The sequence below is a fragment of the Panthera onca genome, chromosome A1 (assembly GCF_046562875.1).
Source record: "Panthera onca isolate mPanOnc1 chromosome A1, mPanOnc1 haplotype 2, whole genome shotgun sequence".
Classification (NCBI taxonomy): domain Eukaryota; kingdom Metazoa; phylum Chordata; class Mammalia; order Carnivora; family Felidae; genus Panthera; species Panthera onca.
The window spans coordinates 11797532-11811480 of NC_138339.1; the positions used below are offsets into that span (position 1 = coordinate 11797532).

The 13949-nt window shown below is 48.0% G+C and overlaps 1 protein-coding gene across 2 annotated transcripts in view; it reads left to right on the plus strand.

The window, feature by feature from the left end:
* TRIO (trio Rho guanine nucleotide exchange factor) overlaps nucleotides 1–7304 on the plus strand; it is a 355586-nt gene extending 348282 nt beyond the window's left edge. For both annotated transcript variants that reach the window (XM_060634366.3, XM_081795990.1), the window contains 3 exons: nucleotides 1326–1526; nucleotides 4256–4394; nucleotides 4942–7304. In XM_060634366.3, the coding sequence (XP_060490349.1) occupies nucleotides 1326–1526; nucleotides 4256–4394; nucleotides 4942–5490 (889 nt within the window). In that variant the 3' untranslated portion in view covers nucleotides 5491–7304. The remainder of the gene's footprint in view (nucleotides 1–1325; nucleotides 1527–4255; nucleotides 4395–4941) is intronic.
* The last annotated feature ends 6645 nt before the right edge of the window (nucleotides 7305–13949 follow it).

A 13949-nucleotide genomic window follows, 5' to 3' on the forward strand; every position in this document is an offset into this window, starting at 1 on the left:
CCGGCAGACTTGAGTTGTCTGTGGAGATGTGCATTGGAGATGCGGGGCACGCCTGCATGAGCAGAGACAGGGGCTCCTCCCTTCCAGAAGGGCAGCCAGGGCTCGGGCGGCGGTCAGCAGGGCCCTCAGGCCCTCTGGCTCGACTCTGCTGCCCATCCACACGGCTCTCCTCCACTTCTCCAGTCCTGACCCAGGCAGCAAGAAGGTCAAAAGCATGACAGCTGAGCTTGTCGCTTTTAAAAAGCTTAACAAGAAACCCCCAGAGTGGCCTCCTCCATTCGAGTGGCTGCACTGGGTCTCGTGGCTCCAGCTACCTGTGCACATACCTGCGTGTATCAGGCTGACCTGTCTGTCCGCTGTCCATCGCTGCACGGGCACACCACTTGCTGTCTCGAGGCAGCGCTGACTTACCACTTCTGGCCACGTTTGGAGTGACCGGGCAGCTATCCGCTGGTTTCCCCTGGGCTCAGTTGGCTGGGACGCTGGGCCTCTCTCCACATAGACTTTCGCCCTGGGCTTCCTCACGTGATGGCAGAAGCCGCAGGGCCTCTCAAGGCTCGGCCTCAGAAATCAGCGGCCGCACTTCTTCCGCGTTGTGTGGGTCAGAAACACCACCGGCCAGGCCAGGTTCAGGGAAGAGAAACAGACTGCCCTTCTGTGGGAGAAGTAGCAGAGTGGTGTGGCCGTTTTCTTCCCCCCACAGGGTGATTTCTATTCCTTGCATTCCCCAGTACTCCCCAAATTTCATCCCATCCTATGGTAGCGGGCTCAGATTTGAGGTCCAAGACCCTATTTTCCAGGTTGGGTCAAGGTGCCACTGAGGCTTCTTGGGTGTGGCTCACTGGGGACAGCTCCAGAGGCCGTGGGTGCCGATGAGTGACCGGCCCCACACAGGCGTCCTGCAAGTCAGGCACTGTGACAGCAGTGACACTCCTTTCCAAAAGGGGGCACAGGGTGACCGGGGGCCACCAAGTGCATCCCAGGCTTCTTGACATGGTGAGGAAGGCTTTCCATGACAGCAGAGGCAGAGGCTGCCTGGTTGGTCTCACATGTCACTTCTGCCGAATTTGAGGTCAGGAGGTCACACAGGGTGAGGAGATGGAGTTTGCCTCTAGGAAGGAGAGGAGACGCATGGCTGAGGGGCTCGGAGACTGGCAGGCTTCCTCGGGGTCGTCGCGGGCCGTCATTCCTCCACGAGTGGCCAGGGAGGGCAGGGCCTGTGGACAGGGGAGGCTGCCCCGCCCCCGGTCCATTTAGGTTAACAGTTTCTTGTCCATGACAGACTCAGAGTCATCTGAAAGTGACCTTCTTGGCATATTTTCCAGGGGCAGATTCTCTGTCGTTAAGAAATGTGATCAAAAAGGAACCAAACGAGCAGTGGCCACTAAGTTTGTGAACAAGAAGTTGATGAAGCGTGACCAGGTCACCCACGAGCTTGGAATCCTGCAGAACCTCCAGCACCCGCTGCTTGTTGGCCTCCTTGATAGCTTCGAGACCCCCACCAGCTACATCCTGGTTTTGGAAATGTGCGTACACACCCCCTTCCCTCCCCAGCTTGGGAGCCTCTGCCTCAACTTTAAGTGATCTTATTGTTGTTTGTTCTCTAAGAAGGGCAGAGAGTGGCATTTGGGGATCCACAGAACGTGTAAAATACAAAAGAAAAGCCTACTGTCAGAGACCACAGTTCTAGAGCTTTCCAGTAACGGTCGGAAGAAGTATAGTCTTTAGCGTGCGCTGTCCAAACGAGGGAGCAACCAGCCTAGCATCAGAACACCCCAGCACTGCCCAGGTTCCCTCTGGGTGTCGGCCTGGAGATGCCACCTGGTTCCCGGGATCCCCCAGAGGCCCGGCCTCTGAAGACTCATGTGCTGCCGGGGGCCCAGGGTGGACTCACTAAGAGCTCTCTCTCTCATCCCCGATGCTTTGGGCATCCAGTCCTGCCCCTCAGGGCTCATGTCCACCCCCTGCAGGATGGTCAGGACAGGGGGAGGGGGGCACCTCCGGCCAGAGCAGCCCCCCTGCTCCCCGTGGCACTCCAGGGCCTCAGCGCCATCTCAGCGAACACGTCAGTCATCTGAACAGTGAAAACTGTGACCCGAGAGCATCGGTCCTCATTCGGGGGCAGTGTTGCTCCCCAGGGGACATTTGGACATGCCCGGAGACTTGCTTGGATTGGGGGTTCCCCTGACATCTAGAGGGTGGAGGCCAGGGATGCTGCCCAGGATGGCCCCACAGCCGAGAACCATCTGTTTCAAAGTGTTAGCTGTACGGGTTTGGGAAGCCTACCCTAGAACATTCTGGCCTCTGTGAAATATAGGGGCGTTTAGCCGGGTTTAAATACCTATTCCTTCTTTTTTTACTAGGGAGTCCTTTCATACATTTACATGGATTTACAACTTCTTTCCACTGGTAAAAGCAAAATATTCTGTGCCATTTAGTAGTTCCTTGATGCATTCTTAGGGGGACAGAGTAGGACAGACAGGAAGGCCTCCTCAGAGCCTCTAGGACACATTCTTCCTGACAGTGGGACTCGGGCTCTAGGAGCCCGTCATTTGCAGGGACCCCTTCAAGGCCCTGTGTTTGATTTTTCTGTGTGTTGTATTGCTTTTTGTAAAGAATCTGGAAGTGCCTTCAGAGGGCAAGGCCGGGGGAGGGCATGTGTCAAGACCATCTCCCCTGTCCCCCCAGGGTAAAGCTCTTGCTGGAGTGTCGAGGGCCTGTCGCAGCCTCCGTCTTTGGAATAGCAGACATGTCAGATGGCAGAGGGAGGACGGCAGGCCCCTGAGACGTCCCCCTACGCCGAACATCATGGGCAAAGGGCACGTCAGGGGACTTGGAGCCTGGGCACAGCCCAGTCTGGCTTCTGTCCGTGCTCCCTATCTCATTGGCTCTGTACCTGGAGCTCCTTTCTCAACCTTAGAATTTTTAAAGATCTTGTAATGGGGCTTGTTGTGGCACTAAAATGACGTCCAGGCAGAGACCTCAGTACCTGGGAGGCTCCTTTCGGACTTGAGATGCTGGGTGACTAATAGCTACTGATCATCTGGGGATTTTTCAACAAAAACTAAAGTCCTCATCAAAAATTGGCAAGATGTCCGTTTCTGGCTTAAAATTTACGTATGTCCAGCTGTCCTTTCTTTTTAGCGGAAAACTAAATGCTTTGGTCTCACCATACTGTTAATAGGATTTTTTTTCATAGCAGATGTCTTACTACCACATTCTCCTTGATGACCTTGTTATCAGACAAATGGCTGGTTTTCCTAGAAGTTTGTTTTGCAAGCAAAGGGGGCAGCGTAGGCTGGGGTTCGGGGAGGCCAGGGCCAGACCACCGCATTGCGATTGTGGCCTTCAGTTGCAGAAGCTGGCGTGAGGACTAAGTGAGCTGACAGAGAGTGTCGTCCCTGGCACGCGGGCAGTGCTGTGTCAGTGGCTTTTACATCAGCAGTGATTCAAAGTAGGGAAGCCTTTTGAGTCCAGCATGAAGCGAGAGGCACCAGCTGCCCACACGGGTCGGCAGGTAGTTCCTTCGGCTTCCAAGCTCCCACTTTGGGGAATGGAAACAGGGGTCATTTTGATGGAAGGCGCAGTTTCAGTTACTGTCAAGGCTTCTATCCTTACAGATCCCAGAAATGGTGGGGAGGAGACAGTCCTCCCTCCCGGGTCACAAGTGAGCAGGGTGACCGCATTCTTTAGAACTCTTCACGGCTCCCCTCTGAGTTCTTATTTTAAAAGGCGCCCAGGAAGACCGTGAGCTCGGCGTCTGTGCAAATGCCCGGATTCTGGGTGGAGCAGGCTTGTCATGCTGTGGAGCCCAGGCATTAAGACCAAGTGACTGTTTTCTCATCACCCCGTGACATCAGCTCTTACATTATCCCATTTGGCCTTCCCATCGCCCATTTTAGAGGTGGTAAAACTAAGGCTCGGGGAGGTGGTATCACTTCATTCTATCCAAGAGCAGATGGCTTGCCCAGGCCGTCTCCTCAGTGTCTCAGAGGCTGGGCAGGAGCCCACATGTGCTGCTGTCTGCCTCCCCACTCCCTCTGGGGGCTGAGCGACCTTGTTCCCCGCTCGCATCCATAATGAGGTTGGAAAGAAACGACCCTCTTGATAGAGTCGCGCCTTTAGGTGGAGGTACGATTCCGAAACCCCAGCCTTGTAGGACGTTAACAAGGGGCCCACCGGCAGCCTCCCATCTCCTGTTACGCAGGAGAGGTCAGCGCCGTGACAAGCATCGTGCGCATTCCTGCCTCCACAGGGCTGACCAGGGACGTCTCCTGGACTGTTTGGTGCGATGGGGAAACCTCACCGAAGGGAAGATCAGGGCGTATCTGGGGGAGGTTCTGGAAGCCGTCCGATACCTTCACAACTGCAGGATAGCGCACCTGGACCTCAAGGTTAGTGGGCTTCCCGGGGCCGAGGCCGGCGTGTCTGAGCACAGGGCCTCTCAGCTTCTGCACTGCATCCAGGCCAGGAGGCCCGGGGGGAGGGGGGGACAAGTACGAGGATGTGGGTAATGGGCACACGGGTCTCTTATCTCCGGTTTTAAGATTTACTTTTGATGCTATAAACGATCAGTAAAGTACTCTTCACACATTCCGTGAGTTCCGGAAAGTTCCTGTGAGTTTCGTGAGGCTGGTGTGGGACTGGTTCAGTGGCAGCTGAGAAAGGAAGGCGAATGTTTCTGTTAGTGCCAGGAGTGAGAACAACACCCAGCTTCCTAAGCCGGAGCCCTTCGGCGCGGCGACTCCACCCCGGTCTCCCGAGAGGGCTGTCCCCGACAGGCGATGCTGACTCCTCCGTGGGCCAACACGCTCTAAGTTTCGTCCCGTTTTGCGTGTGAACAGTCTCTTCCAGTCGACCTCCTGGATGCCCGTTGAGCATCGTGTGTTAAGCGTGGGATGGGGACAGATGGAAGTGACCTTGTCTTATCCTGTCTCCTAGCCTGAAAACATCCTGGTGGATCAGAGTTCGGCCAAGCCAACAATCAAACTGGCTGACTTTGGAGATGCTGTCCAACTCAACACGACCTACTACATCCACCAGTTGCTGGGGAACCCCGAGTTTGCGGCCCCCGAAGTCATCCTTGGGAACCCCATCTCCCTGACCTCGGATACATGGAGTGTCGGAGTGCTCACATACGTGCTTCTCAGTGGCGTGTCCCCCTTCCTCGACGACAGCGTGGAGGAGACCTGCCTGAACATTTGCCGACTAGACTTTAGCTTCCCAGAGGACTGCTTCAAAGGAGTGAGCCAGAAGGCCAAGGAGTTCGTGTGTTTCCTCCTCCAAGAGGACCCTGCCAAGCGTCCCTCGGCTGCTCTGGCCCTCCAGGAGCAGTGGCTGCAGGCGGGCCACGGCAGTGGCAAAGGTGCGGGCGTCCTCGACACGTCCAGACTGACTTCCTTCATTGAGCGGCGCAAACACCAGAACGATGTTCGACCTATCCGTAGCGTTAAAAACTTCTTACAGAGCAGGCTTCTGCCTAGAGTCTGACCCATCCTGAAGTTCTCTCTCATTCTCTTTCACCTGCCAATCAGCTGTTAATTTGAATTTCGAAGAGAAACACAAACCAACATGACTGATGAGCTGCCGTACGTTCATCGTGTGACATTGTGTTCCGGGTGAGCTGTGCTCGGCGGTGCCCGGGGCTCAGGAGCACGCTGTGCTGGGGTGGAGGACCTTCTCGCACACTCTTCGTGAGCGGAGACAGCATTGCTGTACCACAGTCTTTTATTCAGGTTTCTGCAAAAAAAAGAAAAGAAACTTTTTTAAATACACACGAATAGAATTTTGCAAATTTAACATTTTCCAGGATTTATTCAAGGACACGAAATGCCTATGTTCAACCACTGGTGTTAACGAACAAAACAGAGACACTGGACAGCTCTGGGGAGGACTCCCCCCTCGAGGCGGCCCTCCCCACGGCCTCGTCCAGAGCTCAGGGTCCACCTGGCTCTGAGCTTTCCTAGCCGCCGGGTCTGTGTGCGTCTCACCGGGACGCCAGACCAGGCTCCTGAAACGTGCATTCAACCTCAGACTTTTGCATAAAACTAGAATGAATCGTTCTGCTCTGATGAAATGTAGGCCTTATTTGTATATAAGACTGGTCCTGCCTTCGGTCTGTCCTTCCCTCCTGTCCCCCCCTCCCACCCCACCCCCACCCCACCCCACCCCCCCACCGCCCAGGGCTTCCTTTGGAGGAGGTCAGAGGGTTCTGCCCATCAACCCAGGACGTCAGGTTGGGTCCCACCCCGATGCCCCCTCCCCCTGCTTCCCACCCTCAAGCCGTCAATCAGATTGTCGAGCAGTATACAGTCAGATGAAAATACTGTAAATGCACTCATTGGGGTTTTTTTGGTTTTATTTCATATCATGTGCAATGTTGTGGCTTTAACATTTTATGCAACTATTTATGAAGACCTCTGTTGTACCTGTAATAAATACATAGAAAAAGCACATACTTCGTACAGTGAGCTTTATGGTTTTGTGCGTGTGTCGGGGGCGGGGGGGTGGGGGTGGAGCCCTGTGCCATCAGTTCAAGGAGATTTAACTCTGCGTGAAATTTGTCAGTTTCGAGGACTGTAAAAAGTGATTTCATACTCTGAATATAAAACTGGATAATAGGGTAATGTTTTCAAATTTATTATGCTATTATTCAGAATGCCAAAGTATTATTTTTTTTCCCAAAATCGGTCTGGCCATTTACTACTTTTTAGACTTTTTGACGTTCCACTTTCTGTACAAAAATTGGCTGGATTTTGAGCTTTTGGTAAGAAATAAAAGCCAATTAAGCACTAGCCGCCTTGAGGCTGGCATCTGTGACGTCTGCGTCACTGTGGCAGAATTAACGCTGGCGTGGGGACACCTGTCAACAAGCCGCGGGCTTTCTGGGCACGCTTGAATTTTTCTGAATGTCTTTTTATCTTTGTTGTGTGAAATCCACTACGAACGAGACCGGCCCACTTCCCCAGCCAGCCAGACACCTGGGTCTTGAGCCATGAACCGGGCGTAGTTAAGCTTTGCAGCTTCCAATGTATTTTATTTATTCTTTTGTTGGGTTTTTGTTTGTTTCTTGTAAAATTGTACAGAAACTTTTTAAAAGAAATTGGATTCAAAACTGGATGTGTATTCGTAACCTCACAACTTTTATTTGTGTATTGTTTCTTTTATTATTTCAGTTAAATTTTTACATTATTTTGCATGTATATTTCTTTGTACAGAGACCTTACATGTTTACACAGTATGATGTGATGTAAATATTTTATTTTGCCATCAGTTATTTTAAAAAATTAAACATATTTGCCTGATTTTTGTGTTAGGCCTTTTATTTAAATTGGTCACTATGGAACCGAAAAGAGAGACATTGCTGAGGGAGACTGAAAGGCGGGCCTCTCATGGGTCAGGCGGGGAGTTGGAGAGGAGAATGTTCTGGACTAGGAATCCGCTGTACATGGCCAGAAATGAGAGTTGGTCCGGCTCCTGCAGACTCCTGCAGTCCTGGTTAGAATTCTATCCAAGGTACCCCAGTTCTTGATGGGCGTAGATCGCAACAAAGGGAAGAGCTCTTGCCTCCTGGCCACAGAAGAGCAAGTTTCACGTCCAGATGGGTTGAAGAACGTGAAGCACTTGGGTGCAAGCATCAGTTTTAGGAACTGACCGATGATACGGCACCTGCCGAGGCCACGCCCCCACTCCTCCCCTCCCCCCCACCGCCAGGGGTAGCTGGCCCTCAGCACCCACACGGGAGCCATCCAGTGCTAGGGCACTTCTACCGCAGGTTTTATTATTCTTCTGTTTGCTGGCATCCTGAAGGTAAGACAGGTGTGAAAGGACAACATTTGCGCTGAGTCCCGAAGTCACGGAGGGCGGGAGAGGCTCCCTCTCCCGGAGATGGGTGCTGCCTCGGAGGCTCAGGGGCGCCCACAGTTCCAGAGGCTCAGGAGGTCCAGAAATGCAAGGTGGGATTTACTGCGCTGAGGCCGCAAGGCACTGGGCCTCAGGGTCCCTTGCCCACCACAGTGCAGATCTCAGCAGTAGGAGCTGGACAAGGGGCCCGGTGGTTTTTCTTGTAGCTGGACACTTACCCAATGAAGTAGGTAGGCCTGTAGGATTAGCAAAACCATCTCACGAGTGAAAAATGGCCCATCGTGATTATGATCACTACCTAGAATTTTTTCCCTCAAAAATCAATTTGCTTTGTATTCTACACATTTACCATTTATAAATTCTTAAAACCCAGGGATTCCCTTTAGCTCTAAAGGGAAAAAAAATCCCGTGTTTTAGCCGAATCCATGGTGAACGTTATCTTAATTCAAGGATATTAGACAATCTTAAAGGAGAGATTGTCCAACTGTCCTTGAGATCCGTCCAACTGTATGTTTCTGAGACGTGATCGTACAGACAAAAATAATTTGCGGGACTGGTAGGATTGGCCCATGTACATGATTTAACGTACAAAAGATAAAAGCACACAAATCATAAATACTTGGCTTAAATACATTTCTATCCATGTATGTATGTGTGGTCATTGCCCAAAACAGAGTACAGAACATTTCCATTACCCCCCGGATTTTTCATGCCCCTTCCCTGCCAGAGGTGATCACTGTTCTGATTTCTATCATTCTTAGGTTAGTTTACCTTTGAACTTAATGTAAGCAGAATCATACAGAGTTTACTTTTTAATTTTTTTAATGTTTTTATTTTCATTTTTGAGAGAGATAGAGTATGAGCGGGGAGGGGACAGAGAGAGAGGGAGACACAGAATCTCAAGCAGGCTCCAGGCTCTGAGCTGTCAGCACAGAGCTCAATGTAGTGCTTGAACCCATGAACCGCAAAATTATGACCTAAGCCAAAGTGGGACGCTTAGCTGACCACCCAGGCGCCCCTGGAATGTACTTCTTAAAATCAGGCTAAACATTATTGTCAGATCATTGCAGATACATCATACTTCATCCACAGTTGTATGAAATGCCGCCTTTCCCCTGTTTTCTCCTTTGATGATGTCCTGAAAACATACCACATCGTAACCAGGATATTGATGTTGATACAGTCAAGATGCAAGGGCGTCCCTCCTGCCCATAACTCCCCTTAATCTGTCCTTAATCTCTAGCTCTATAATTTTGTCATTTGGAGAACATTAAATAAATGGAATCACACAGGGGCACCTGGGTGGCTCAGTTGGTTAAGCGTCTATCTCTTGGTTTCAGCTCAGGTCATGATCTCACGGTTCATGAGTCCGAGCCCCTCGTCAAACTCTGCACTGACATTGAGGAGCCTGCTTGGGATTCTCTCTCTGCCCCTCCCTCCCTCGCTCGCTCGCTGTCTCGAAATAAATACGCTTTTTAAAGACTTTTTTTTAATTTGAAAAATAATAATAAAATTAATTGAACTTTTTAGCTGAGTATAACTCTGGAAATTCATCCGGGTTTTTGACTGGTCTTCCTTTTTATTACTGAGTAGCATTCCATGGTATGGACGTACCATAGTTGATTCACCCATGGAAGGGTATTTAGATTTTTTCCAGCTTTCGGCTATTACAAATAAAGCTTCTAAGAACATTCGTGTGCAGATTTTTCTATGACCATAAGTCTTTATTTCTCCGGAATGTAATGTCAGTTAAGATCACATGGCAGTTAAAATCTCGGGTTTTTTTAATTTTTCATTTTTAACTTTTCCGGACTGCCATTTTACGTTCCCACCAGCAATGTCTGCGTGATCCAGTTTCTGAAAATCTGCCAGCATTTGGTGTTGTCGCTGTTTTTTTTATGTAGCCATTCTGACAAGTGTATTGTGGTGTATTATTGTGGTTTTAACTTTTATTTCCCCCGTGGTTAATTTTGCACGTCTTTCCATGTGCTTATTTGCCATCTGCTTCTCCTGTTCTGTGAAATGTCCCCTGATGTCTTTTGCCCATTATCTTATTAGATTGGTTTTTTTGTTAAGTTTTAAGAGGTCTTTATACATTCTAGATCCTAGTCCTTTGTCAAGACGTGGCTTGCAGGGGCGCCTGAGTAGCTCAGTCGGTTAAGCGTGTGACTTCGGCTCAGGTCATGGTTCGTGAGTGGGACAAAGCCCCACATCGGGCTCTGTGCTGACAGCTTGGAGCCTCCTTCAGATTCTGTGCCTCCCTCTCTCTCTCTGCCCCTCCCCAGTTCACATTCTGTCTCCCTCTCTCTCTCGGAAATAAATAAGACATTTTTTAAAAAAAAATTTTTAAAAAGACATGGCTTGCAGGTATTTTCTCCCATTTCATCTTTTTTTTTCTTTCTTTTTTTAACGTATATTTGAGAGAGAGAAAGAGAGAAAGAGCAAATGCACAGGAGGGGCAGAGAGAGAGAGAGAGGGAGACAGAGGATCTGAAGTGAGCTCTCTGCTGTCAGCACACGCAGGGCTCAAACCCACAAGCAGTGAGATCATGAGCTGAACCAAAGTCTGACATTTAAGCAACTGAGCCACCCAGGCACCCCTCCCAGGATCTTTCACAGACAGAGAAAAATAGTTTAATTTTGATGAAGTCTTATTTGTCAATTCTTTCTTTTTGGATCAAGTGTTTTTGGTGTCGAGTCTAAGTTTTGTTTTGTTTTTTTATCCTAGCCCCAGATTTTATTTTTTTTACTTTTTTTTTTTTTAACATTTATTTATTTTTGAGACAGAGAGAGACAGAGCATGAACAGGGGAGGGTCAGAGAGAGGGAGACACAGAATCTGAAACAGGCTTCAGGCTCTGAGCTGTCAGCACAGAGCCCGACGTGGGGCTCGAACTCACAGCCCTCACGGACCGCGAGATCATGACCTGAGCTGAAGTCGGCCGCTCAACCGACTGAGCCACCCAGGCGCCCCCTAGCCCCAGATTTTAAATCTTACTGAGATTTTTTTTTATAGGAATTGCATTAAATTTTTATATCAGTTTGGGGAGAACTGGTATCTTTATCCTGTTGACTCTTCCAATCCATGAATATGATATGGCTCCTGTTTATTTAGATCTTTACTTTTTTTCATCAGCATTTTATAGATTTACAAGTTCTTGTATATGTTTGGCTAGAATTAAATTCCAAGTATTTCTCTTTTTTAAATCAATTATAAATTATATCATACTTTTAATTTTAGTATCCATGAATTTATTGCTATTACGTAGAAATTGAAACTGATTTTTGAATATTTATTTTTTCGCCCATACTTCTCTCTAGTAGTTTTCTTTACTCTGATATCTGCTTTATCTGACATTAATGTTGTCACTCCTACTTTTCTTTCTAATTAATGTTTGCATGGTGTATCTTTTCCATCCTTCAATAGTCAATATATCTACAACCTTATATGTAAGTAGATGTAGACAGCATATAGTTGGATCATGTTTTTTAATCTATGTCTATCTCTATCTTTAGTTAGTGTATTTGGATCATTTACATTTAATATAATTGTAATAAAAGTTAGGGCTTAAGCCTGCCCTTTTATATTTTGACTTACTGTTCTTCTCTCGGGTTTTCATTTCTCCGTTTTCTTTGACCTGCCTTCCCATGGGTTACTTGAACACTTTTAGAATCCCATTTTGATCTATACTGTTTTTGAATATATCTCTTTGTGTGGCTTTGGTGGTTGCTGTAGATATTAAGCATTACGTTGTGTGTGTGTGTGTGTGTGTGTGTGTGTGTGTGTGTGTGTGTAACTCATCACAGTCTGCTGGTGTCATCATTTTACCAATTTGAATGAAATGCAGAAAGCTTACCTCTCTTCATGTCGCATTATCTTCTCCAGTTTATAATTGTTTTAAATATTTCCTTTACTTAAATTTAGAATCACATCACACAATGTTGTGATCTTTTGCTTCAACCATCAAACATAATTTAGATGCCTTGATTTGCCCCTTCCTTCCTGCAGACAGAATTCTGAGTTGACAGTTCTTTTCTCTCAGCACTTGAAACATGTGGCGCCATTTCCTTCAGGCCTTCATGGTTTCTGATGAGAAATCTACAGTCATTCAAATTTTTCCCCTTATAAGGAAGATGTTTGTCTCTCACTTTCAAGATTTCTTTCTTTGTCTTTCGTTTTCAGAGACAACTCTGAATGTCTTAGCGTCGGATTTATTTGTGTTTATTCTGTCTGAGACTCACTCAAGCTTCTTCAATTTATACGTTTAGGTGTCTTGCCAACTTTGTTTTCAGCCATTTTTTTCAAGTACTTTTAGGGTCCTACCTTCTTTCCTCTTCTTCAAAGACATTAATGGCATTTTTGTTTTGGCTCCACGGGTTTTCGAGGCAGTGTCCTCACCAACACCCCCCACCCCAGCCCCAAGCCACTTCCTTTATGTTGAGATCCAGTGACTTGTGTCGTTCCGTCTGCAAATACACAGAGTCCTTCCTCTGTCCACTCTAGTCTGCTGTGGAGCCCATACACTGACTTGTTTCAGTCGTGGCATTTCTGCATTCTAAAATTTTCTTTGCTTTTCCTTTATGTCTTCTATTTCTTTGCTGAGATGTTTGATCTTTTCATTTCAATGAGTTCAAGTATGCACACGATTATTCTTTGAAGGATTTTTATCATGGCTGCTTTACATTTTGTCAGATAATGCTAACGTCCCTGTCACCTCTTATTGTTGATGTCTATTGCTTATCCTTTTCTTGTGCAAGTTGAGACTTCCCTGGTTGGTATGATGAATGATTTTCATCTGAAAGGGGGGCATTTTACATATTAGGTTATGAGACTCTGGATCTCATTTAAAGCCGGTCTAGCTGGCTTCCTCTTGCCATCATTCCAGCAGTGGAAGGGGGCTGGGGGCTGCCTCATCAATGGTGGTCAGGGGGCTGCGTTTCCCCTGGCCTCCCCAGATAGCACAAGGGTGATAAGAGTTCTGACTCTGCAGGAGGCCTCTTCCGACGCCCCCTAGTGGGGAAGGGCCGGACCTTGTTATCGCTCGGGGGCAGTGGGGTGGATGTGCAGGCTCCCCACATGATCCTTTCTGATGGCAGAAGGAGTAGGGGTTCTTGTCACCACCAGTAATGATGAAAATCTTGGCTCTCTGCTCTGTTTGACCTCTCAGCCACAGGGTTGGGGCGCCCCATTAGAACCTGCCAGGAGTGGAAATGTAGGTTCCCTGCTCAGTCTTTTGCTGTTTCTTACAAGATTTTTTTTAATGTTTATTTATTTTTGACAGCAAGAGAGTGGCGCAGGGGCAGAGAGAGGAGGACAGAGGATCTGAAGCGGGTCCATGCCGATGGCTTCGACAGGTCCATTCGACAGCCTCGAATTCACCAACCCTTAAGATCATGACCTGAGCCCAAGTTGGACGCTTAACTGCCTGAGCAACCCAGGTGCCCCTGCTGTTTTTGGTTTGTTTTTGTTTTTTTTTTAATGCAAGCATGAAGGCATTGGCTTCCGGAAATGATGGCTGTCATCCAAAACCAAAGAGGATATACGTGGATGTGAGAATAGCATATGGAAGATGTGTTAACACCATTAGTTGTCATCGGGGAAAAGCAAATTGAGAATTAAGACCCTGGTGAGATATCACTAACCCCCATTACAATAGCCACAATTCAAAATAGTGGCAACACCAAGTGCTGGCGAGGATGTGGAGAAACTGATCACTCATATGTTGCTGTTTGAACATAAAACGATACAGTTATTCTGGAAAACACCCTGACAGTTTCTTAAGAAACTCAAGACACAAGCCAGCAATCAAACTCCGGGGCATTTCCTCCAGAGAAATGAAAACTCACGTCCACACACACAAACCTGTACACCGTTGTTCGTAGAGCCTGTATTTGTAATAACCCCAAAACGGAAACAGCTACGATGTCCTGCAATAGATGAACAGCTAAACAAACTTGTACACCCTGCACCGGTGTACCACTTCACGATAAAAAGTGACAAACCGTTGATACAGGTAACAATCTGGATGGAGCTCAAGAGAATTATGCCGGGTGAAAAAAGCCAGTTTCAAAGCATGGAACTAAGCAC